We start from the raw sequence: 26,332 nt of genomic DNA, 5'->3' as shown, positions 1-26,332 counted from the left end.
GTGTCTGCTCTGAATGCCCTGAGTTACCCCTCTTTGCCTGTCATATCTCTCCTGGAATCACAAGAGCCCCACTCAACCCCTAACTCCACTCAATCCTAGTATACTCTTCCTCCTGGCCCAAATGAAAATACACAACTTTTTATGTCTGTTATTGTCCTCACAAACAAAACAAGCATCACAGATTCAGAACCAAATATTTACAGGTAAATGACTTAAAGTAATGAAACAGCTCTGTATAGTGTCTGTGATAGGCAGCTATTTAATTTTGTACAGATTTATGGAATTGAGTTAAGCCATTCACTTCTGGCAGCAGCAGTTTCACCAGGTCAGGTATCAAAACAGAGTTCATGACACCCAAACTTGAAATGATCAGCCTTTGATTTAGAAGTTCAAACTGAAGAGGGAATATTTCTATGGGGAAGTTGGACAGTCCAAAAGGCCAGAGGTACTAGAAGAGGATCTTATTGCAGTTTACAACTCTTTTTAAAATTTGGGTTCCAGGAATCTGTTTGAAAGAGGTCTGTTGCATTGATGCCAAAAATCGTTAGTTAAGTTTTTTTCCTCCAATTTGTTCCAGCTTACCAGTGAGCAACACTATTGCAACTTTATTATTATTATTATTATTATCATCATGATCATTATCATTATTATTTTGTATCCCGCCTTTTGCCCAATACTGGACCTCAAAACTTTGCACCAATACAGCAGTTTTAAGGCATCTGCTAAATAGCATTTATTTTTCTTGGTGCAGTATGCTTTACAACAGAAGCATAAGGCATTTCCGCCCTCGCCCCCCCCCCCCAAAAAAAGCACAACTGCATTCCAGAAAGCAAATACCCCATCTTCTTTAAATACAGTTCTTCCTCCAACTTCAGACAAAATGTAAAAAATTCTTCCTCAAGAGACGGTTTTACAAAATACCAAAAAAGGAAACGCGTTTTCTGGTTAGATACCAGTCTGCCACTTAACGAGACTTGGGAATGCTTACATACCATAGGAGGAAAATATTGCCAGGGTCATTTGGAATTTCTGCACCACATTGACAAATCTGGAAATGATTACCACACTGGGTTAGTTTAATAGCATACGATCTTCTGCATAAGATTGAAACGTTTATCACAGCTGCTGAAAACACAAAGGAATCTATACCATGTTAACCAAAAGACCATGTGTCTATAAGTATCCCCACAAAGCAACTAGCTTGCTCAAGCAACCTAAGTACTATGCCAAGGAAACAGTGTACAATTCAAGAGATACACCCCAGAATCACTTGGAATGTCAGAGAATGCGAAAACACATTTTTCTGGATTGCATGTAGCCACATGCAGTCAAGTGGTTGTATCCAGCATTCTCTGTGGTTCTGGGTATGTCTCTTTGCTTTTTATACACATAATTGGGGAGCAGCTAAGGGTCTTGGGTCAGCCTTGCTTGTGCCAAAACACTGTTTTATTAGCAAAAATAAGAGACTCACACTCCCCTACAAGTGGATCCAGCTGAGGAGAAAGAAAGATGGCAGGACCAAAAGTTTTGACAAATTGTCTTGTCATCCACAAGAGAGGGTGGCAGAAACACAATTTCCAGAGGCCAGTTCCTAATTTTTAAGCAGAATTGTCAGGTACAGTGTTAAACTTCAAAACACCATCACTGCAGGGAATCAGTACCAAACGTAGCAAGTAGAATTACTATACCACTTGTTAACTTTGGGACCTGATCATGGAAGTGCACATCTAAGACTAAGATTACAACAACTTCAAACTTGTTTTCTTTACTGTGAAGGGGTATGAGGGGACTGACAGCTACACCACAGCTACAGTGGCTCAAGTTAGGGTTAATACGTCTTAGCTATTGTGGATTAAAATAAGGAGGTTTTGGAGACTCAGAGCAAAGTGTCATACATCTATGGAGAGAAGAATTTATTAAATGGAATAATATTTTGGCCCACACTGAACATTACTGAGACATAAAGCTGTGGAAGATTTTTGACAAGGGAACATAAAGGCCAATAATAAAGAGATCTGTATCTCTTGTATTCGTCTTTAAAAAAAGAAAAAAGAAGAAAAAGAAAAGTTGTATTTTTGCCACGGCTATTCTCTCTATTATGGGAACAACCTACTGTACTGAATGTGAATGTCAGTAACTCATGTAGACAGTCCAGATTCACACATCACAGGAGTATCCAAGTATCATTTTCGATGTTTATTGATCACAGATGTTATAATTAGCCTAATTATATTTCTTTCAATTTCATTCTAAAAGTAACACTTTTGATTATCATTGAATAATGGCTTTAATAAATGGTGACTCAATTATTTCTTCTTTTTAATTATTATTTTTATTGCATTGATTAAATGCACTCTTCTATTTTGCCTTGATCGTTTGTCTTATGTTACATAAGGTTTTGCAGTTGCTTCCTAAGCTATAATAAAAAGCTTGAGAAAATGTGAATGCCTATTCTTTTAAAATACTATTTGGCCATCATATCCTCCAGCAGAAGCAATTCCCAAAAGACTGATCTCATTTGCCTGAATCTTCCATATATCCTACTAATTTTAAAAAGACCAACATTCTCTTTTCATTACCTATCATGAACTGTTAATGAATGTTGTATATATTGTAGAAGACCTGCCAAACACATAATAGAAAACGGAGAAGACTAATTCCCTCAAACCCCATCTGTAACTGACAGAACAAAGAAGCTATATAAGCCAAGACAACATATGTTTAAAAGATATTTGGGTTGCATGTAAAGAGTGTTTGCTTTAGCGCTTAAGCATAACATGCATGGAGTGGTATGTAATAAAAGTCATGGGCTCTTGCCGAGCTTAAATTCACATTCATGGAACATCTAGAAAGTGACAGCCAGGCCAGGTGCAATAATATCTGTACAAGCTGGCCAAGCCTAACACTGATGTTGAGGTGTTAGAAATTGTAACACGGCTGATTCAAGGACAAACTGATGCATGTAACAAAGTAATTTCACCTAGAGGCTCTCTGTGAGTTGTCCCCAGATCAGTAGTACAACGGCTTGAATGGTTCCAGAGAGCATTTTTGCTGTGCAGTCACACTGCCTCATTCACACAATCTTATGGGAGGCCCAGACGGGTTCCATTTGTAGCCCTCCCATATTTTCCTACCACTTTTTCCATATATTTAATCTCTGTAAACCGCACAGAGAGCTTCAGCTATGGGGCAGTATATAAATACAATAAATAAAATAAATTCATAAATAAATATTTTACTTACCAGATTAAAAAAAAAAAGTAGAATACTTGTACAATATCTTTTATTAGTACTCAGAGGCGGTGCTGGCTCAGGGCATGCTGAGAGATGTTTGACTTTTCTTTGTCTAAATATGCATAAGAATGCATGCTTAAGGAACTTCAAAATTATCCTCCTCCCAGGTTTGGACGATTCTACCTTTACTTCTAAAGCTTCTTAAAGAACTACTTGGGACTACCTCATGTCTGACTCACACAATAAGATATTGGCCAGTTCTCCTATCCCCCCTGCAACGTCCCCAACCCCAATTGTTCAAGAGGGCCTCCCAATCCTCTAGAGAGGCTTTTCAGGGATGAAGGTGGCTATAGGGGTGAGGAGATGACAGGAAACTTTCCTTCTGTGAACTTCCTCAAATTAATTTATCTTAGGATCCAAGTCAATGTGATGCAACTGGGGAAAAAAAGATTATATTAAAGGGAAATAATACTAAGTCAGTATGACATGACCCAGTTTAAATTAGTGCTGTGCTGAATATTTCAATCATTCCATTTTCAGCATTTCATGGGGGTGGGGGAACGAAAACTCAGGCAAAATAGGCTGGGAGGGGTGAGAATTTCAGAGAATTTTCTCCTTGGGGAGGGGAACAGATTTTCCACATACCTTTTTAAATGTAGCCATTTGTTGAGGGGTCTTATTTCTTCCCCCCTTTTTAAAAACATCCCAGCATTTTCAGTAGCCCAGGAGTACTTACTGGATGCTTATTGGAGAGGGAGAGGTCACATGATCTCCAATAGGCTAAGAACTAAGAACTGCTGCGCTCCTCCAAATGCTGGAGGAAGGGGATGTTTTGTTTAGCTGAAAAATACAAAGAAAGCAATCCGCTACACTGAAAAAAGGTATGTGGAAACCCTTCCCCTTCCCCAAGGAGAAAATTCTCCAAATTTTGCCCCCTCCCTGCAAAAGAGGCAGAAAAAACAATGCCTCTTTCACAGGGAGAGAGAAAGTTCCCAAAAATAGGGGACAGGTTTCAGCCCAGCACTAGTTTAAATGGCATGTACAGATTTTGTTTTTAAAAGAGTATTAGAGGTGTAAACTTGACAAAGAAAAGCAACAATGCAGTTAAGGAAAAGGCTACAAGAATGATACCTATTCTTATGCAATACTGCCAAGTAGCACCTGAGAATTTTGGGAATTCTTGATCAACTGTCAAATTCCAGAGAGGTAGCTGTGCTAGTCAGTTGCAGCAAACAAACTTCTGGCAGCTTCAAAACTAAAAAGTTTATTGTAGTTTATGTTTTCATGAACCAGAGCCCACCTTGTCAGATGTGAAATGTGGTCACTTAGTGGATAGATGCCCCAATACAAAAGAGGGGAAAATGCTTAAGGGTGTGTCTTTAAGTGACTACCAAAGGCTGCACAATGGAATGCAGAGCAAAAAAACAAAAAGAAGAAAGGAAAAAAGGATAGTAATAGGTGTGTCACAGTATTGCACAGAACACAAATACAGAATCCTATCAATAAAATGCAGGATCCAATCACTATGGGTGTGACCCACTCCTGACATTATACATCATTCACATGATGTCAAGTAGAAGATTAAATTCTTTCCTAGAACAGACATTCTCAGTAAATCCAATTACGTTAATACATAGCAAGCTTTAAAATATTTTTTTTCATACAGAAAATAATGTTGAACTCACTACATGCACCCATTTAAGGCCAAAGCTGACAAGATTCTGCAGTATTCCCAAAGTCCAGAAGCCAGCTATGAAAAGCATTTTATTTGGTCAAGGAAATACCAACTTCCCCACTATTTTAAGCAAACAAAAGATAATCTTCTGTCATGCGTTTCCTTTTATGGATAGTAGGATAATATGAAGGGTATTTTTTTTTAATGAAGGTTAGGGAACCCATATTATCTCCTGGCTCTCTACCAAGAAATACAAACAAACCTTTCAACGCCACATCTCTTCTCACAATGCCCTTAAAGATAACCATCAGCAAATGAATAATGAGAAAAAAGTTTTGACTAAAAATAGCTCATTAAAATGAAGGGGACATTGACAGGCGTATTCAGCCTGTGGGCTCAAAATGAAAACAAGAGAAACAAAGTCTCATTGTCTTTGTTTACCTTTAGAGGGAATGCTTTTCTATGGACTTTGCCCAAAGGCATATTTTGGACCTTTGCAACTAGGATTTTGTTTTTGTCTTAATTTCTTGTTTGGAAATGAATATGAGATGGAAGAGTTGGAAATAAATTCAATTAGGACAGCTTGTCATGTTATATATTACAGAAAACAAAGTATGATACAGAGGAAGGACAAGACACTGGTTTTGCCTTGAAAATACATGGAATCTGCAATCCGGAAGTGAACGGACACCTGCTTTCCTGAATGTCACAAGAAAAAGCATTTATTACATACATGCTACTAGAAAGAGGGCCTTTTCAGTGGTGACAGCACAACCATCCCATTATGGAACATTATCCACCAGGTAATTCACCTGGTACCAACATCATTAGCTCCTGCTTATTTTGGGGATGGTTTAAACCCAGAATTTTTACTATATTTTACCAGGTTAGTTTTATAATGCCAGCTTTATGTGTTTTTGTATTTTTATTGTGCTTGCTTATATTACATAGTTATTTTATTTTAAAGTTGTATGATAGCTAGAGAATTTGTTTTATAGGCATCTTAGTTATTTTTTAAAAAAAAAAATTATACAGACTTTACACCAGTGGAGATGCATATGAATACAAATACCAGAGCTTTTTAAAATGCAGTATACGAAACCATTTGTCCTAAAAGTTATCTTCCCCCCAAGTTCCTGGTGGATGGAAGAGAAGGCATCTTTGATGTACTGTTTCCCTTCCATAAGCCTAAGTCACTTACACAAGTTTTGCTTGTCACTGCTTGTCACTGTTCAATGTCACACTGTTCACATGTGTCAAGCAATTTCAGTGCTTGCACTGACATATCTGATGTTTATCAGGTATAGACAAATTCCAGATCCCTATCAATTTGATATTGATCGTGCTGGTTCCTCAGAAGCAGCTTTTACCTGCACTAAGGAGAAGCAAAGAGATTTGACTATTCACACGTAACAACAATCCGTTTAAAAACCAATGGCTTCTTGAGGATTAATGGATGTGCTTGCCTGCAACATGTCCACCTCTTCCAGTTTAGTGCAAAACTTAATATCAGCTTCTTCATAGATTGTGCATGGTGACATGCGAAGCTGGACTTCTGGTAGTTTAGGAGCTAAACCTTCAGTGTGGTGGCCCCCTTCATATGGAATTCCCTGCCTTTGGAGGTCAGGCAGGTGCCAATGTTGTATCGTTTCTGGCACCTCCTGACAACGTTGTTGTTTCAAGAAGCTTTCCATGAATGACTGCTCCAAAATCCTTTGTTGCTCACCATTCCAAAATCTTTTGGATGGGGAGTGGTAAAAATAATACAGCAGTTCAGGTTCACATGTCACACTGCACAACCTACAAAGGAGCCCATCATGGGTTGTGCGCTAAAGCACAACCCATGGCAATGATTCACTGTAGGCAATGAATTCTTGCATTCCTGAAAACCAGTGGGTTGTTATATGCGATTCAGGTCTACATCTTGCACAAGGCTAGGTCATTTTGCAAAAAGCCTAACTCTTTCCACAGAATCATAACATCTTTAATATTTTCTTAAATAGGGCACAACACCGGAAGACAACTTTCTACACAATTACCTTCCAGGCACTGCTATTCTTAGCTACATACCAAATCAGGTTTGTTTTTTTTAACTTCTGGAACTCCATAGTTTTTGAACCCTACAACCTACCAAATCTTTACTGCATTTTTAACCAAACTACAACTTTACTGTTGCTTACATGAGACTTCAGCCCCCCCCCCTCCTTCTCTTATGGGGAGAAAAAGAGCTCATGATTAATTTTGGCAATCCATTTTTGTTTTTGTTTTATTTAGTTGTTTGACTTACAGTGCATTGTTAATCTAAAATATATTAATTCCAGAACTCAAAGGTCACTGACAAGCATGTAAAGCATCTGCAGAAGAAATGCAAGTTTTCCCATATTTAGCCACTTAACTAAAATCAGGAGTATTTCATGACATTAAATGGAAAGAAAACAAGTTGTCCGGGGGGGGGGGGGATCTCATATTTCAGCACAAAAATGTTAGTTCCCAAAATAGAGGCAATTGGTTTGTTCAGTCATCAGTTAGTACTTACTATACAGCTATATTAATTGTCAGAGTTTAATTTCAAAGACTTGCATTTACCGCTTCTTCAGATACAGGCAAACCTTTCACTTTACAGTAATATTGGGGGGGGGATTAAAAACATCATTTGGCTCTTGTAGCCTTATGTTTGCATCTTCCGCTCCAACCCCTCAGCCTCACTTGCTTCTATAAATCCTGGTTATCTCTTTCACTTTACAGCACCTGGGATAGTTTAGGGGAGCAACATGCTCCCCCCCCCATGCGAGTCCTGCCAAATTCAGCAGCAGCAACAAAACTTGCCACAAAAGTTGGCCATTTGATTGCTTCATTTTAACCTTTCAGCAGTCTGTAATGATTCACTGCCAATTTCAGCAGCAAAACACCTGTTTTTTTTTTTATCCTATGGTGCCCTGCAGACTCAGGGGTATTCCAGAGGGTGTAGCCCCCAGAGCCCCTGAAGTTGCCCACCTCCAGTTAATAGTAAGGCACTATATTGAGGAGCCATATTGTGGGGTGGAGGGAAGCTAAGGATGTACAAGCAGAGCTTCATCTGTTCTTGATGAAGCAGTTGCCACTGCTAAAAACACAGATTTTTTTTTTTAAATTACAAGTTCACAAGGCCTAGAGACAAATGAGGCAGTGTGCTCTTGGTGGAAAGGAACACAGCAGGGGAGAGAAACAGAATGTGTTGGTCAACTGTTAGAGATCTAGCACAATCCTGAGCATATCTATTCACAAGTGCAACTGTGTTCACTGGACTTACTTCCAGGTTAAGGCTGTACAGATAGGAATAGTACGGCACGTTCAAGTTTTGTGTGTGATGCATAAACGTACTGTGCAAATGTGTGTGTGTGCATATGAGAGAGATAATATCAGAAAAAGCGAGAGAACAGGAGCAAAGATTTACACATGCAAGGTATTATTCAAACACATACATATGCAAATGTACACTGGTAAATGTGTACATCAATGCTCATTTAAATCTGAAAAAGGCAGAATTAATTTTTTAGACTCTAGGTTGTGTGTACAGGTAGTCCTTTATTAGGAACTAACTTTGCAACATTTACTACTACCCAGAGGGAAACATAATAAATCCAAATTTATTTGGGGAGGGATTGGTGCAAAAATAGTACAAAAATTTGTGCTACAGTTTACCCTCTCCTGAGTATTTCAACGTATATGAATTATATTTTAAACGTGCATTTCTCAGACTGGTCATCCCAGACTGTTACAAAAATCCATATAAATCCAGAGATATCCAAAATCTTATATTAATATTCATGTTTAATCAAAAAATATCTGCCTTAGGTTTGACATTGAACTGAAGTTAAAGTTCCTTATTTTTTTACTGTCTAGATTCCCAGACTACTTGAGAAAAAAGCTGGGCAAGGAAAACATTTTTTTCAGACTGTTTCTTCTATAGTTGTATAATTTCATCCCAATCCAATAACTGTGGGGCATAAAAGCACACAGAACTTCACATACCAATAACCCTCCATCTCCTTTTGAAACAAGGAATGCTCAGTTTGTGGAACAGGGAAGATTCTGACATCTCCCCCCCCCCACCCCAATGCAAAGAAAAGTATGTGCGTGGTGGGGGGAGGGGAAGAATTGCAGGCTTTTGATGGAGCTTTTGGTATGTACTGCTTAAGTATGGATGTTTCTTCTTCATCAAGCACTGCTAAATAATTAACACAATACATGATGGGAAAAGTACTGTATATTGCTCATATGCTTTTTAAGTGTTTGGACTGTGTTGGTGGGAGATCTCAAGTTTATTTTTTGCTTAAGATCTAAACGGATGAGTTCTTCATAATAATACCATAACTGCTGTAATCAAAACATTTTTTACATTTCGTAAAGGATAGTACCTCACAGTTCTAATCCTGTACATTTATAAGATGAATTAAACCTAGTTAGGTTGCTAAAGTGTAGCTGTGTGCCCCTATCTCCAGCTAAGACCCTCAGTACTTGCATATATAGATTGTAGTATTTGCTAAGTCAAATAGTCCCAAGGTATCTCCAACTCTACATTTAAATGGTCTAGTGTTTCTGTTCCTAAAGCAAAAGAAAGGAAACAGGATCACATAGGAAAGGGTCCAAGAGCTCCAAACAAGTGATGCATGCTCTCTTTAAGCCCAGCTCTTCATGCATCGCCACTAGAGCGAAACATTATGCTCAGTCAATATTTACAGAAACCAACCATAGTCAAGGGAGAAATGAGAGAATTTTTTTTGGTAATTCTAGCACTTATATGCTTTCTACATTTGTCCCTCCTTCATAGTCTTCACTGACAATGGTAACAGGAATATCTGAGGACTTTGGGCTGGCGGAAGAGAATGTTTGTAAACACCTTTGTTTCCCAGTGCCTCTTGCATCTGCCACCAGAGCCAGAAGCTACAACATGCAGCAGCAGCAGGAAGCACCACACAGTGAGGAACTAGCATCTGGCTGATCCGGCAGGATTTTCTAGGCCAAGGTTATTTCTTCCAAGGCCTACCCAGAGATTCACAAGCAGAGTGGCAGTTCAGACACCTATGTACGGGGACAGGAGAGGTGTATCACTTTTGATCCTTCCTAATAATTCTTGTCTATTCTTGTATCTTAAATGCAATTATAAGCTATCTCAAAAACTTTGGTTAGTAGGCACTGTATAAATATTCCAAACGAAATAAATAATTGTCTACTCTAAAAAGACATTATACGTTCGTTAAGAGCCTATGATGACCTTTTAATATTGCTGTATTCTGAACTACAATTTAACTCTGCTAACCATTTTGTTTGCAGACACATTTTAGTTCCATTATATAGTTTCCAAGCTTCTCTTTCTCAGGGCATACCTTTACTTTGCAAGGCCCTTTGTACCATGCTTCTTCCATCCCAGACTTTAGTCCCTAAAACAAATGTGTTCCAATTGGTCCTCTCAGCCCCTCCACATCTTATCCAAGATCCAGTCACTTCCCTACACCATAAACTGAGATGGAAATAGCAGGCTTGCTACAGCAATTGGGGAGGTTAAAATGGCACAATATATTTTTATAAAGTTGCACAAGTTTCAATTAGCCCAGATCAAAGTCTCCTGCTGTCTCCACTTGTTTGAGCTTACTTCACCCTAAATCCAAAAGCTGAAATCATTCTTTCCACTTCAGTCAGGTACCTACCAATACTACTAAAACTACTGGAGCAACACAGATGGGGTTTAATGAAGGAAACTTTCTTTGGGTGCTTGCTGAATAAGTCATTTGCTTTTACGGATTTTCTTGGTAAAAATAAATCCATTAGGAACTAATTCCTATTTAGTAACTGGGTTAAAAGTACTATGCAAAAGTATTTTAAAGATTACTTTACATGCAGCAGTGTTGCAATGCCAGCTCCCAATACAAAGGCCATAAAAATAACTCGCTCTTACAGCCTAGAATGAATTGCACGCATGACTGCCCCGAACCCAAGAAGGTCACAACAGACAGCAGGACCTTTGTAAAGGGCACATAAGCAGCTCTGCTCTTTTGTTCATGTATTTCTTTATCAGCATTTAATTAGCTAGCACTTCTGGCTATACTGGGAAGAGAAGAGTGCAGTGTTGTACACTCTGTTCTGATATACCGTCACACAGCATAGTTCACTTCTATTATCAGAGGGGCAATTGATTAGCATACCAGAACAAGTACATTAACTCCAGACTAAAGAGCAGGCCAAAAAAAAAGAAAAAGAAAACACAATACACATTAACTCCAACCTGAACTGGGGAGAACGCATAATCAAAGATCAGACTTATTTAACATAGGTAGAATATAGTTGAGATCTGTGGAATTTGGACAGCACGGGTTCCTTGTGGATTACCTGTTGAGACTTGGCTCTCAGAACAAAAGAGTAAAACAGACGTGGTAGCCAGCAGTTCTTTACAAGTGGGATTCTTTTAGGAGACAGCACAAGTTGGTAGTGCTCAAAGAACCCCTACCACGGCTTGGGGATCCTTAGATGGGGCTACCAGGAAGAACATTTCACCTACTCCTAGGACTGGACCCAGGGCTCTTGAAATAGTTCTTTTATTTAACATTCTCATGCACAATGCACACATAAGTACAAAGCATTAAAATGATTAAAGGTGTAAAAGATTAGTGAACAAATCTTTTAAAAGTGAAAGCCATTCTGAGCAACTGAAACCTAGTCCTCAGAAAGAATATGGAGATATGTTCTGAATATTAAGAAGGAAAACCAAGGGCAGATTTAAGTCTGATACCAACAGATATGTATCCATCTGTATTCCCAAGCCTATCCATAGAACAGTCCAAACACTTGACCTATCTACCTCCAAGCATACAACTTATTTCTTTATTTAAACTGCTGCTCTACTGCTTAACATACTAGGTTCTTCAAGTGATTTACATAAATATAACAATATTATATATACATAATAATTATATAATAATATATAAAAACCAGTATAAAAACAATATAAAACAATATCTTTAAGACATTACAACAAAAGCAATATAACAGAGTAGTGTCACAATTGATTACAAGTCAGGGAAAGCCTAACTGAACGTGACATCTATTTATTTATTACATTTTATCACCCAATAGCCAATGCACTCTTGAAGCTTGCCAGAGTTTCCACCTCTCGAACCACAGGTGGGAGAGACCTGCAAACAGTTTATCCCTGACAGCATCTTTTGGACATATATTCTGTTATATGTTCAACCTATACTGATTAGTCTGCAGTGTTCTTGCAACTGTCAAAAGTGACCACCTATTTAAGTGAGCTGAGATCAGTCCTAACCCTTCCCCCACACTCAACTAGTCTGATTTCTTTTTTAGAGCTGCATTTCTCTTAAAATTCTGGGGAACAGTACAAATTATAAAAATATTTTATTATGTATGTATTAATCTATAGTTACTTGACTGAACATTCTTGACTACTCTTGTCAGCATATAAATAACACAAAACATTTCTTGAGGAAGTTACTTATGAAGACTACACACAAGAACTGGGGAATCTAAAATGAATAAAAGTTTAAGAGCATAACCCTATACATGTCGACCTAGAAGTTAATTTCAATACACATTACTCCCAGGTAAGTACATATATTGGACTGCAGCCTAATTTACATAAATTACCTTTGGTAAATAAAATTTTAACGCGTTGATTCCCTAAGGTTGTAATCCTATGCATAGATTTAGATGGGGGGAAAAACCCTATATCTCCCAGTTTGCCCCAGCCAGCCATTGGCCAGATAGGCTGGGAGTTGGAGGGCTTTTTTCTGTCTAAACATGTACAGGATTGCACCCTAAATGTATGGTTTTTAGACTGCTCTGTGTTTCCTGTTTGTTAAATTTCCCCACCTCCTTTGTATTTTCCTTGTCTATGTTAACCACCTGCTCACTCTCATCTTATGAGATCAGGAAATACTTTTACGCCATCTACTATCACCATACGCAAGGGCCCTTTTATAGATATTGTAACTTATGCTTCCTTTTAATTGTAAGCATCAAACTTTGCAAAAAGAAGTACTGAAATAGTAACAGGAAACTATTTTCCGGGTAGGAAGGCATAGGGTTGCCCTTTCACAAGGTGCAACCACATCCCCTTCTCCTAAGGAACACAACATTTCCCTAGTCAGTAATTTGTTCCCAGAAGGACCAATCTGAGAATAATTCAGGAGGTAGTAAAAGCCCCAGCTGCAACAAAGTATACTATAAGTCCCATTCCATTAGCAGACTCCCTCCACAGTTCGCGTATACCAGGGGGAGGCAAGGAATCTCACACACACAGCTCAGAAGCCAGCTTTAGCCAAGATTCTGGCTGTTGCTTTTTTTTTAAAAAAAAAACACCCACCCATTATTGGGACTAGAGTCTATTCCCAAGATGTTTACTAAGATCAGTTGCCTTCTCCTGACATGATGTAGCTCAGATGCACATCAACAGAAAACAAGCACAATGACATACAATTTTTGATTCACACAAAAAAGTGATAGGGAAAAAAATCAACAAGTGATTATCTTAAATATCACTACCATCATATCAAGGTGAGAAACTACTCCTTCTCTTAAAGACAAGCAGAATTTCCAAACTGCAAACAAAATGTGTGCCTTTGCATTAAGCAAGTAGATGTTACCCAAATCCTCATTTTCAGATGCATAAAAGCAGGCAGAACATACTTACCCGAGAGATAGTCAGAGGCATGTTGAAATCTTTGCCACCTTGAAGCCTGAAACCCCAAGGGGCTGGACCAACCAAAGCAACACTGTAGTTGTTCATGGTATTTGGCAATCAAGGTCAAATTCCAGAAAATAAGTGCCTGTAAGAGAGGTTTAGATATTATTTATAAAATTGAAATCACACACACAAACAAAAGAAATAGCAATAAAGACTTAAATGCTAACATTTCATATACTTTCCAAGTAGAGAGGTATAAAGGTTCATGTTAGTCATCTAATTCAGCTAGAAACTAAATAAGATAAATGTTGAAGATTACAGAACCAGTTAAGGCAGGGGAAACAGTACTTTCCAGGTTTAGAACCAGGGCAACAGTTAGCATAAGCAAGAGGCTTTGTAGCTTGGGGAATGCTCCTAGTCTTCCCACTAGATGTGTAGTAGCCAGGAGTACTTTAATAGTTTGGGAAGTTCCTGCACTTGGACCCTTTCTGCAAGGACAGTGACTTTGCATTCTTGTTTGAACTAGTGTAAAGCCCATGTCACCATGGGCGCTAATTGTCCCATTCCTTTCACGATTTTTGCCCCTCAGTCCCCTCACCACAGACAGGCTTATAAATAATGCAAATATCGCTCTTGTATAGTAGATCCCCACTCCAAAATTTGCATGTAGCATGGCCCTGCCCCCTGCCTTGCATGACCCAATAGGTTGTCTCCATCCCTTTCCCCCTCCTTGCTGGCCGTGACAGCCAAATCACCCAGCAGCACCCAGGGCCTGCCTTCACACCACACTGATTTGCCCAAGCATGGCTGTCCATCATTTTGCTGGCAGAGGGGCTGTCCTGGCTGTTAGGTGTGCAGAGAATTAATTGCTATGAATGCTTTAGCTTTGAACTTCTCAAAATTTTCAAATATTTTTGCACATCTATACTGCTCAAGTTTCAGTTTAAAACAAAAATGAGCAAAATCGGTCAGGTACATCTCAAGTAATAACCCTTATCCTTCCATAGTATTATAAAGATTATTATGATGGACACTATCTGGGCTGCTCTTGAAGACTGTATCTAGTTCAGAACTGTTTGGTGCTCAGTCATAAAGACCCACATTACCATGCTATTCAAAATGCTATTCAAAACTCGCCTATGAACTTCTAGGAAAGTTTTAATGGGAAGCTTTTGACCATTAAATCCCTATGATCACAGTATTTTGCGAAACATCTCTTCCCCATCAATGCCCTTACTCATCAACGTTTGCAGCATATATCTTGATCGGTGTGACCGCAGCCTACGATAGACTAGGCGATGCAGAGTAGGGGTTCCTTGTGGTGGCACTGCACTTTGGAACTTCTTTTAAAAGAAAGCCTGTCTAGCACAGGTTCTAAGCAGCTTTACACAAATGCAGTCTGCTACTGGCTGCAGTCTCTAAACCACCAGGAACAGCCAGAAAGCTTTTCTTAACACCTTCATCTATGTTTGAGCATGAAGCAAGCTACCAATGCTCTTCCTCAAACCTTCCATGTACCAAAGAGGAAGGGTCTCTTGCTCTGTTCCAAGTGGAGAGACAAGCTCCTTCCCTCAACATTCTGGCACATGAAAATGGCTCAGGGTGAAGAGCAACTGGCTTCTTACTTTGCACGACATTCAGAAATGGCAAGAATCTCAACAAGAAGAAAGTCATTTTCTCACTTTCTGCTGGGTATTTTTCTGGAAAAAAGCTACCTTCAAGGAAACAGCAAGTGGGAAAGGCACTTAAGTGTCCCAAACAGAAGAGAAAATATTCTCAGGTGTCCCAAAAAAAACTTATTATGACCAATATGTTTTGGAAACAACTTTCCTTCCTCAGGAGCTACAACTGAAATGCCATTGCAAAATATTATTAACATTTTGAAACACTCCTAAACTCTGTAAACATGGCTAAAATGATACAACAAATAATATACTAAAATGCATCCACACCAGTTTGGGTATCTGAAACTTTTCTCTTCTGTTTTGGAAAAGCCACCTTCAATTCCTGCAGTGATTCTTCCCATGCTTGAGTGCTTCTAAGCTTAGGATACTGTTGTTTTATACTGTTGTTTTTATATTTTTGATGGCTTTAAATTTTGTATACTTTTTAATGTTCACTGTTTTAAACTTCTGTAAAACGCCCAGAGAGTTTCGGCTATGGGGCAGTATATAACTTTAATATATATATATATATAAATAAATAAATAGAGAGTGTCCCTTCCCTGAGTCTTTGGGTCAAGCCAGAGGGCAGCAATTAGAGAAACCATAAATAATGGCTCTCTCTCAAGACAAGACAAAGTCTGTGGACCCCCCCCCCCCCGCTTTTAACTTTCAGGAAGTTACAGAAGAAATTTTGTTACCCCCAGGTGTTAATTTCTGTGTGCTGATTTGTTTATACTTCAGCTACTGTTAGGAACTTTGTTTTTCTAGATTGCCAATATTGCTAGAAAGCTGGAAATATCCATCTTTCTTGAAAAACAACCACCATTTCTACTAAATCCTAAATATAGTACGGGTGAAAACAAGCTTTCATGTCGGAGCTAAGGGAGATACTTCAAACATGGTCTGATTAATACAAACCAACAAGCCCAGGCTTGCTAGCACAGAGTTGTGATCCAATACATTTGCAAGGCAACAGGTTGGGGAAGGCTGATATAGATATTTATATACGTCTTTTTGGGTAAAGTGGTTCTGAAAATAGATTCCAGGGCAGAACCCCAGAACGAATTAAGCTCTGGATGTTGGCCTCAGTTCAGAGGCTCTAGCCAAGTCTATCGAGAGTCTTCTCATTCTCTTCTGAAGGAGAAATGCTTTGCGTGCATGTACAATGCAAAATGCCTGGCATTTGCCCATAATAGAAGTGCACTGAAAACCTGGCATGCAAAGGGTTCTAGAAGATAATTTCTGTTCTGTTTTCAGGGCTCTGAAACAACCCACACGTCATTGAGAAGGAGCTTTTAACAATCTACCTTCCTAAAAGCCTTGCACACCATTTCTTTGAAGCCAACTAAACCAAATATTAAGTGGCACTTTCCCTTCAATCTCACCTCAGGGAGAGGAAGGAATCATTTTCTCACTGCCTTAAATCAGAGAGCAGGATAAAATCTGAGCATGGACTAGAAAAAATAGGACTTGTGGGTTTCTCACAGGCAACTGGTTGGGCACCGTATGAACAGAATGCTAGACTAGATAGGCCTTTGGTCTGATTCAGCATGGCTCTTCTTATGCTAAAATAAGTGTGTCACAGAAGGAGAGCCTCTTTTTACTGTTAGTGAAATAATTACACAATGCATTTCTATGGAAATAGAATTGGAACCAGTGTGTGTGCATGTCTGTGTATTTACACACACACACACACGTTTCAATACTAAGCAGCCATGCATGCATAATGATCAACCTCCATGATTATTTAATTTCTGCCGATCTCTGGATTTCTTGATATCAATCTACATTTAACACAGTTAACGTACATACCTTTTAAAGTTAAGTGATCAAGAAATCCATACTTCCTTAAATGGAATAATTAAGGTATCTTTAAGAATTAACAATAATCTTAAATGGAGTAATTGATTCATAACTTTTCTTGGGATATATGGATTTAGTAACACCTACTTATGAATTACAATAAGGACAAAGATGTTCAGATTTCCACTTAATTTTGTCAGATTCTCCTGCTGAAATTGTTTACCTAACTCCTGACACACAAAGCAGTAGTCGCATGAAGTTATATAACACAAAACAATCTGCAAGTGAAATATTTTCACATGAAGCCTAAGGCACGTTTTTTGAAACTGAAAGTTTTGTAGTTGTGATGTTTAAACAGTTATCTTGGACACTAAATATTGTACAAAATACTTTCATATTGCCTAGGTAAAGCTGTCTTCTATTTTTATATATTTGGAAAGACTAAGAGGTTGCATAGACTGTAAAATGAAACCAGATCATGGTATGGAAAGATTCTAAAGTTACTTAGTGTTTAAGATGGAACTTCAGTTAAGCAAGCAATTTTGGGAGGGTTATAAAGGTTGAGTCTTATTTCCTTGAAGTATGGTGGGGGGGACCAGTCCACCGAAACTGCAATGTTTTGTACACCACAACAATTATAGTAAAGTTTCTCAGCCTTCAGCACAGCAAGGGCATGTCTACACCAGCCCTATACCCTGGGATCGTTCCTGTGCATCCAAATGCCACACAGGGGATCCTGGGAGCAGGCAGGGGCGATCCCTCCATTTCCCTGGGATAACCCTTAGGTGTAGAAAGGGCCCAAGCCTCTCCACCAGAAAAAAACAAAAAACAAACAGACCTCCAATACCAGAGTTTCCAAATATTCAAACTACCAGCATTCTTTCAGCTGTCAAACTGAAAGATTTCTGGCATGTCACCAGTTATAGGAGTCAGCCTTACTGCTGGGAAGAATTTTCCCATTTCACTGTCAACCACAAGACTCAAGCCAGAGAAACACTGATATGGTTGGGGCTTGAGAGCCCAGAATGGCAGAGGTCAGCAAGGTGCTTCAATCTCTACTCACCCCATAATCTTACAGAAGCAGCTCACCTCCCTTTCTAGGAGCCATTGCATTAAAACATTGTATATCATTAAGTAAAAAAAAAAAGGCTGTCAAATTTTGGAAATTGCACAACACAGGTGGGTGGGAACAATGGATGGTAGTTATCTGGGTTAATACAGCATACAAGCATACGGGCTTATGCATCATCATTATCTACCATCTTGGTTTCATCTTCAAGTTCCTTGGAAGTTGGAATAACTTTTCTTCTTGTCTCAGATACTCATTTTGACAATGGCACAATCCACACTATTGCTTTATAGTGGTATTGAAGTTCAGTGACAACTGGTGGGGCCCATGACACATCTACACCATGCAGAATATAGCGGGAGGAGAGTGGTATGAAAGCGGTATATGGTATGTGTCAAGGGTCCCAACAGGTGTCAGTGCACCTCAATACCACCATAAAGCAGTAGTGTGGATCCTGCCTCTTATATACCACTTTCATACTGCTTTCATAGTGCTATATCCTGCTTGGTGTAGATCTGGCCAATGTTCAAGAACCCACACCAGGAGCTGCAGTCAAGTTACGTTAAGGGGGCAATCCTATGCATGTTTAGACAGAAAAAAGTCCTACAATTCCCAGCATGCTCCATTGGGGATAAATCTTAAACTGCACCATCTTGCACATTAAAAAACAGGCCAGATGCCCACATATAGCTGAAACTAAAGAAGTGTTGCTGCCTGTGTCATAATGCGGAGGACACTACAGAACCTGCCATCCACAAGGCGGGGGCAAAATCCCTTAAAGGCAAGTCATATAATCAACTTCAGGAGTTCTACTATTCTATTTGGCAGTTGTCTAGTTCCTGATAACATGGAGGAAAGACAAACAATCCCTTGCCTTAAACTACCCTGCCCTACCCTGCTAGAATGCACCCTCCACCCTGTCTTTCCCATGTCTGGAATTACTGATTTTCCGGCAGGTTTCACAGACAGTTAGATCAAGTTCTACTGGTGAAATTGGGGGGGGGGGGGCGCTTTTGCAGGGCGGGTAGAAAGAGAAAGAAAATAAACCCCCAAACGAGCCAGCTCTCACCAAATTCCAGTCCTGGCACCTACCAAACAAGATTAAGCTGGCTGCTCATTTGCTCATTTCAGTTCCTTGATCACAGGTCTTTTGAAAAGGGTGCGGGAGGGGAAGACAGAAAAGCACCGACCCTAGGACTGCTTTTCTCTTAAAAGGCAAAAAGGAGGAAGGGGAAACGAGAACAGAAAAAGTAAGAAATAATTCGCTACAGAAGTAAGAAAGGATTTGATGCTGTTAGGATGTAAAAGGCAAAAGGGAGTTGTCGCTGCCCGCTACTCTCAGGTTGGTTTTCTCCACTGCACCGGCCGCTTTCTCTCCCTTCTCTAATGCTAACCAGTCCCACACACTTTCTGACACGCTCGGGTCTCCTTCCCTACAGATTCCGCGCAGAACGGAGCCGGCGCCTCGGGAGAAAAAGGGGGTCTCTCGCTCCTTTCGCTCCCTCCCCACCGCTCCCTTCCCCTAGTTCTGCAAGGTGGTGGTGGTGGTGGTGGGGTTACCGAAACGTCTTTCCTCCCACAGACCCTCTGGAAGCGCCCCCCCACTCGCCCCGCCAGTGCCCACGCGCGACTCCTCTGGAAACGCGCTTCTCCTGACGCAGCCCTCGCGCCGGCTGGGCGCTCTCCGGAGCCCCTAATTGACGCGCCTCAGCTTTTCACGGGACCCCCTCACACGGTGGCCGCTGCAAAGTTCCCACGCGTGTGCGCGCATCCCCCACCCACCGCGAGCCCCTCGACTCACTTCCGAGACGGTGGAGGAGGAGAAGAAGGAGGAGGAGGTGACTGCCCGAGGCGCGCACAGTCGCGGAAGGCGCTCCCACCGACTCGCGTGCGTGTGAGAACAAACTCCAAGCCGAAGCACTCTCGCTCTGGGCTCTTGTCTGCACTTCCGCCCCTTTTTTCTGGGCTCCTCCCCTCTCCGGCTCAGGAGGGGACGGGGAATTTCTCCCCAGCTGAGAGCGAGAGAGCAGGAAACCTGCCAGAGCGGGAGGGGAAGTGAGCCACGCAAGCGCGGGTAGGCGAAAGAATCTTCGTCTAGTCCGATCCCCGGCGCTGGGAAGTCAGGATAGAGCTAGGTTTGGTGTACGTTTACTCAGAAGTAAGTTCACTGTGCTTTACTGCCTCCTCAGGGTACATAGCACTGCAATCTTAAACAGAACAAAAATGTAGGCTCGAACTAGTTAAAGTGAAGCACGACCTGGCCCTATTAAAAGCAGAACGTTAAGCGTATATTTGAGGTTGTAATTTTCCAGTCACTTCCTTGGAAGTAGGACCCATTGAATGTAGTGGAGCTTGATGATAAGTTTTTTTAAAAAAAGATCCATAGCATCGGATTATAAATTCAGTTCCAAACCTGTGCACAATTTTTTGGGAACAAGCCCCATTAACATCAATGGGATTTACTAGATCCCCAACATGCACCAACCAGAACCAGGCATAAAAGACATACAGTTGGAATGGAAGAATGATTGTCTGTGAGCACATTCTGAGCCTAGGACTTTGTTTTCAATACCAGAACTGAATTGAGTTCAGTCTCTTCACGCAAAAGTCTGCTTCTGCTTACCCCAAGCTTTCTTCATTTCAGTTTGTTGTTGCAATAGTTACACAATTACAAGCCAGAAATCCTTGTTAATCTATGCCGGTCACCTAGGTATCTACATTCTGTCCAACCTTGTCCCAATAGACATAATCTTAGAAGAGGTATCTGTGGGGTGGGATGCTTCTTTTAAGCTACTGCTTGCCTCCTGCCATTTTTCTAAACAAAGGTAATAAAAAAATTCAAAAAAGAATCTGCTGTCTAATTGTGAGTTGATAAAAAGGATTTAACAACAATTTAACTGATTAAGATTAAATGTTGTAACCCTAAGGCAGGGCTGGGCAATTTGTGGCTCTCCAAATACCATTCCCATCCTCCTTCACCATTGGTTATGCTGGCTAGGGCTCATGGGAGTTGTAGGCCAAAACATCTGGAGAGCCACAAGTTCCTCATCCCTGGCCCTAAGGTAATTCTGCCATGCCCTACTGTCTGTTTCTAGGTTGTTATAAATGGTTACGTGGAAGGGAGGCAGTGTGGTGGAGTGTTTAGGTTCTGGGACTGGGAGAGACCCAGGATCAAATCTCCATTAAAAGGTGGTGGTTAGGATGAGATGGGTGTTAGCAGCACAGCAATGTATCACCCCCAATCCGATGTCCTCCAGATGTGTTATGCTGCAACTCCCAGCATGCTCCAAACAGCCACATTATCTGGAGCATGCTGAGAGCTGTAGTCCAAAACATCTGGATGTCACTAGTTTGGGGAGGCTGGTATACAGTGCCTTGAGCTCACTGGAGGAAAGGTGGGATAAAATAAATAAATGGACAAGCTATGAACACAAAGGACTTGTTTGGGGTTAGCTGGGTGCTGTTCCTCCTCCCTGCTTGTAACAATGTTCTAGAATGCTGACAGATGCATTGTTTGACTTTGTACCAGACCAGATTGCCAGGCTTGAAAAATAACTTCTGTTACCAGCATGCTGGGTCATGTCAGTCTTTCCTTACCACCCACAATGATGTACACATTCATCACCTCCTAGCTGAATGAAAGGAATTCACTGTCTGCTGTACTAAACTGCCATGAGTAAGCAGTTACATCTCTGCTCCAGACATGACACTAGTCCCCTGCTAGTCCCCCAAGGATGGCTGTGTAGTGTGCATGCCTGGTCTCACATAGTAAACAATATCTTCTCCTTCCCCTGGTAGGGCACCTCCAACGCTCAGAGTTTGAATTCAACAATATGGAAACTGTGGTGTTGTAAAATGTTGGAACCTTCAGTTTTTTACCATGGCGAGTGCATCCCATGCACAAAAATGGCCTGTGAAGGTCAGATTTGGCATCCCAGTAGTGACTGGCCTATGTGCCTCTGAAATGAATGGCCGGGAGAGATATCACCATGGATTTTCCTGCTTGCTTTAGTAAGCGGTGCAGAGGGTGGAACTATCAGTTACCTTAGTGAATACTTGTTCCCAAACCTGTTCCTTCCAAACAACAAAGCACCATTATGTGGATGGCAAACATGCAATAATATTAACAACATGACAGATGTAACTTAGGTGGCTCACCAGTACGGTTATTTCTCCATTTTGTCTGTCCAAATGTTGAGATTCTCCATTTTCTTGCATGACTTGTCAAAACAGTTGTATACTTCCAGAATAGTATCTCTCATTGTCCTTGATGTGAAGTGTACAGAAAATGTTTAATTTACTCCAGAGCAGAGGAAGCAGAGAAATATAGTTGTTACTTGGGTATGTGGCCCATCCTCCACCCTTCCTTACAGCGGTATCCTACACATGTTTTGACAAAAAAAAAGACCTACAACTCCCAGCATGCCTCAGCTGTGCTGGGTGTTGCAGGCCGTTTCTCTGTCTAAACATGCATAGGATTGTGCCCTTAGCTACCCAAATTGTGTGGCAAAGGATTTCTTTCATAAACTGTGTGTTATAGGGCAGTGGTACAGAAGGACAAAGGGCACAATCCAGCCCAACTTAAGCACATTTATTGCTGAAATCCTTTGCACATTTACCTAGGAATAAACCCCACTGAATGGATTAGGAGTTCCTTCACAGCAAATAAAGTGCACTAGGACACTGTAGCCCCTATTCCCAGGAATAACATCAAGCCAAGATGGAGAGCAACGAGGCCCATCTATTGGCCAGAGAAGGAATAGTATGAGGGAGCTTGCTTCCTCTTCCCTGCCAGAAAGAACACTCTGCTTCAACTGACAGCTGTCTGGGGCTGGAGAGCAGAAGGGAAGTGCACTCTGGCTTCTGCCATCAGCCGTGGGACCTAGGACCACTGCAAGGCTACCCCCTGCTTCCCAGGGATAACATTAAGACCATCAGCTGGAGAAAGAACAGTTGCTTTCTTCTCCCTGCCAGAAAAACAACAACAACACTTGGCTCAAACTACCTGGAGCCCTGGGACTGCAGGAGTAAGTGGGAAAGAACACTCTTGTCTCCTTTATTGGCCAAATAGCCACCAATTGCTATTCAAAGAAGACCACCGCCATGGAGAGTTCAGCCTGGCCTGAAGTGCATTTAAATGTCCACTTATAGCTCACCTATCTACCCCTCCTCTTCCTTCTCCTTCCACTCCTCTCTCCTTGTATATCCTGTTTCGTTTGTAGGTCTGATGGCACAGCCTGTCTCTTTCTGACTGATGTGAGCCACTTTGGGAGATAATAATTGCCTGGAAAAAATGGGATAAAAACACAGTAAGTAATGGTGCAATCCTATGCATGTTTAGTCAGAAAGAAGTCCTACAACCCCTAGCATTCCCCAGCCAGCCTTGCTTCCCCCCCCCCTGCCTAACATGCATAGGATTGTTCCCTAAGTAAAGAAAAAGAAAAAAGGATTGCACTGTAAGTTACGCTGATCTCGATGGAAAAGTTAAACACGTGCTTAAATATGTCCCTTTGGACCTAAAGTGCTTAACTTTGACTGAATTTGACTGCTCAGTTTTACAAGATGCTCTTTACAAAACAGAAATGGACAAGCAAGAAGGACTTTGTAATCATGGAAGTGAAGAAATACGCCACCTCTAATTGAGTATCTTTTTTAAAACACACACACACACCTCAAAATCTTGACAGGATGTATATATGTTTTAGATTTCATGGTACGATCTCGTGTGAGAGTCTAAATCTTAGGCTAGTTAGTTATTATTTCCAGAAAGCCCTTACATGCAATAAGAGAAAGAGTAGATCAATCAGTCATCTTCTTTTTAAAGCTAAAGTCAAGCGAATTTGTTTAATTTGATTGCCTTGAAAACAGGGAGTGGATGTACGCAGAGTACTGCTTTAGTTTTAAAGGGCAGGTACTAGTCATCTCAGTTATGGAGGAATGGTTTGGTACAGCATGTTCCTCACTGCTGTGCACAAGTGTGCATACTGTGGTAACCCTTGCAAATCAATGCCAAAATCTTCCAGTTGGTCCTTTAAAAACATGTTATGCATATTCCATAAAACAACAATATAGTACAACCAGTAGAGAGATATTAGGCTAGTGTTGAAGTAGAAAAAGGAGGAACATTGCTCTTGATTCTTCACATAATTATCTTCCCCGGGAGGAAAAAGATATTAGCAAGCCGCAGCATGAAAATTGCTGGGCTTGGCAACCAGTAAATACAATGTTATAGACCACAACAGCCAACAGCTACGATAAATGGCTTACACAGGGGGAAAATACATTCTGGTTGAAGCCTGGTAGCAATTTTAGGCTATTAGTGTTGATAATTATTTTTGCAGCTCCCTTACTGTTGAACACAATGAAACAGCTCGATCCACAACTGATCACTGTACAAATTAAGCTAAAGGTGTTCTTAACAGGGTAGGGCTGAACTGTATGTTACTCCCACAACAGAACAGCCATGCTTACCTTGTTAATCATTCTTTTCCCCACATTGTCCAATCAAATGCCTCTTGGGGACATGAGGGCTTTGCCCACTGTTGTTCCTCAGCAACTGGTAATTCAGAGCCATATTATCTCTGAACCTGGAGATAGCATATAGCCATCATGACAAGTAGCCATTGATAGACTTGTAATCCATTAAGGGTGCAATCTTATGCAGGTTTAGACAAAAAAAAACAGTCTACAACTCTCAGCATTCCCCATCTAGCATCGCTGGCTGGAGAATGTTGGGAATTGTAGGACTTTTTTATTTTTTTGTCTAGCCATGCATAGGATTGCACCCCTGGATGTTGTATGTTTGCTGGCCCGGCCCATGTGTATCAGAATCCAATGCAGACAGGACTGGCTCTTGCACATGGAGAGGTGGCATTCAGGGAGTGATCATTGATGTGAGTAAATATAAATATACCAAAGTATCCCAATTTGCATATATTAAGAGTTTGAGGGTATAGAAAACTTAGTTCCTCCCCCTTTATCAAAGATTCCTCTAGTCAGCTTAGAATGGTCATGTATTCTACTTTACAAAGGACAGTCCTCTGTCTGAAGGCATCCTTTATTTTGAGGGCTGTTTAAGCAAGTCCAGTTTAAAGATAACCATAAGAACAGAGAGACCAAAGTCTTAAAGTTGTCCATCAAAAATTAGCATCTGAACACAACAGACTGACCAAGCATACAGGTCACTTCGTGAGATAGATTGCATTTCCGTTTAAAGTGTAGTAATTATTTATACATTTACATATATACATATTGATTAGCATATGTGAATGTTAGGCAAATCTGCCCTAAATTGTCCTCTCTCTGGGGTGATTTCTTTCCTCTCTGATTTTGGTGATGCATAAGTGGACACCCTAGTCCAACCTAGGGAAAAAATATGGTATGTGGGGCACATATCCCCACCCCTCACAGACCGCTCCACATCCTCAAACAAAGCCCATTGTCTCAAGCTTGGCACTAGAAGAATTTATTTGACTGAATTTTTGTACCAGCCTCCCTGCACTTTGAAGTCATGAACAGCCCCTTCTTTGGCAATCCCACTGGAACAGGCGTCAGCAACTAGAGTGTCCACTGTGCATAACATGAAATGAGGGATAAAATAGCATCCCTATTCATTTGCTATCACCAGTAAATTCACAGCGGAGTGAGCTGAAACGTCCAGACCAAAGATTGTGCATTCTGGAAGAAAATGGCAAGAAATACTTCTTTGCTGTCCTCTTGAAGCCAATTGTTGAGGATGGCTAGGGATGTAAAGATTTTGTGAGCAACTGGAAGAGCCTAGGTAAGCGGTTGCCCAATGGTGGTATTTGTGTTCAGCCAGGATCTGGCCTAGGAATGAAAAGTCCTTTGCTCAACTGTGTTTTCTCTCTCTCAGCGGTTACTGTACTTGTGGCTATTGAACTCACTGGCATGAGAAAGTTGAGAAGGGCCAAAATCTACATTCCCACAGTAAATAAATGTCCAGCTGACAGGAGGAGCTGGAAAGAGAAATAGTATGTATTTTCTGCGTGGAATGTTTAAAATTGCTAGGCTTCTTCAACACCCCAGTCTTGTACATAACATAAACTACCTTGATTATATCAGTCCCCCCTGCTAGACTATTAATCAAAACACTCATTGCCTTGATGGCTAAATGCCGTGTTTACAGTAAAATTGATCTGTGCATCATCAGCAGAAAACGAAACCTGCAACAGACCAATATTTCT

At 40.7% G+C, this 26,332-nt stretch overlaps 1 protein-coding gene across 1 annotated transcript in view; it reads right to left on the bottom strand.

Annotated features, from left to right (window-relative positions):
• PDLIM5 (PDZ and LIM domain 5) overlaps window positions 1–15,065 on the bottom strand; it is a 148,198-nt gene extending 133,133 nt beyond the window's left edge. The window contains exons 1-2 of the mRNA XM_063135882.1: window positions 14,730–15,065; window positions 13,599–13,734 (exon numbers count right to left, since the gene is read on the bottom strand). Coding sequence (XP_062991952.1) covers window positions 13,599–13,694 — 96 coding nt within the window. The 5' untranslated portion in view covers window positions 13,695–13,734; window positions 14,730–15,065. The remainder of the gene's footprint in view (window positions 1–13,598; window positions 13,735–14,729) is intronic.
• Between the last annotated feature and the right edge of the window lie 11,267 nt (window positions 15,066–26,332).

This window comes from Elgaria multicarinata, chromosome 10, assembly GCF_023053635.1.
Source record: "Elgaria multicarinata webbii isolate HBS135686 ecotype San Diego chromosome 10, rElgMul1.1.pri, whole genome shotgun sequence".
NCBI lineage: Eukaryota > Metazoa > Chordata > Lepidosauria > Squamata > Anguidae > Elgaria > Elgaria multicarinata.
Note: the sequence above shows the minus strand (reverse complement) of the source record. Positions and strands in the feature narration are given on the sequence as shown.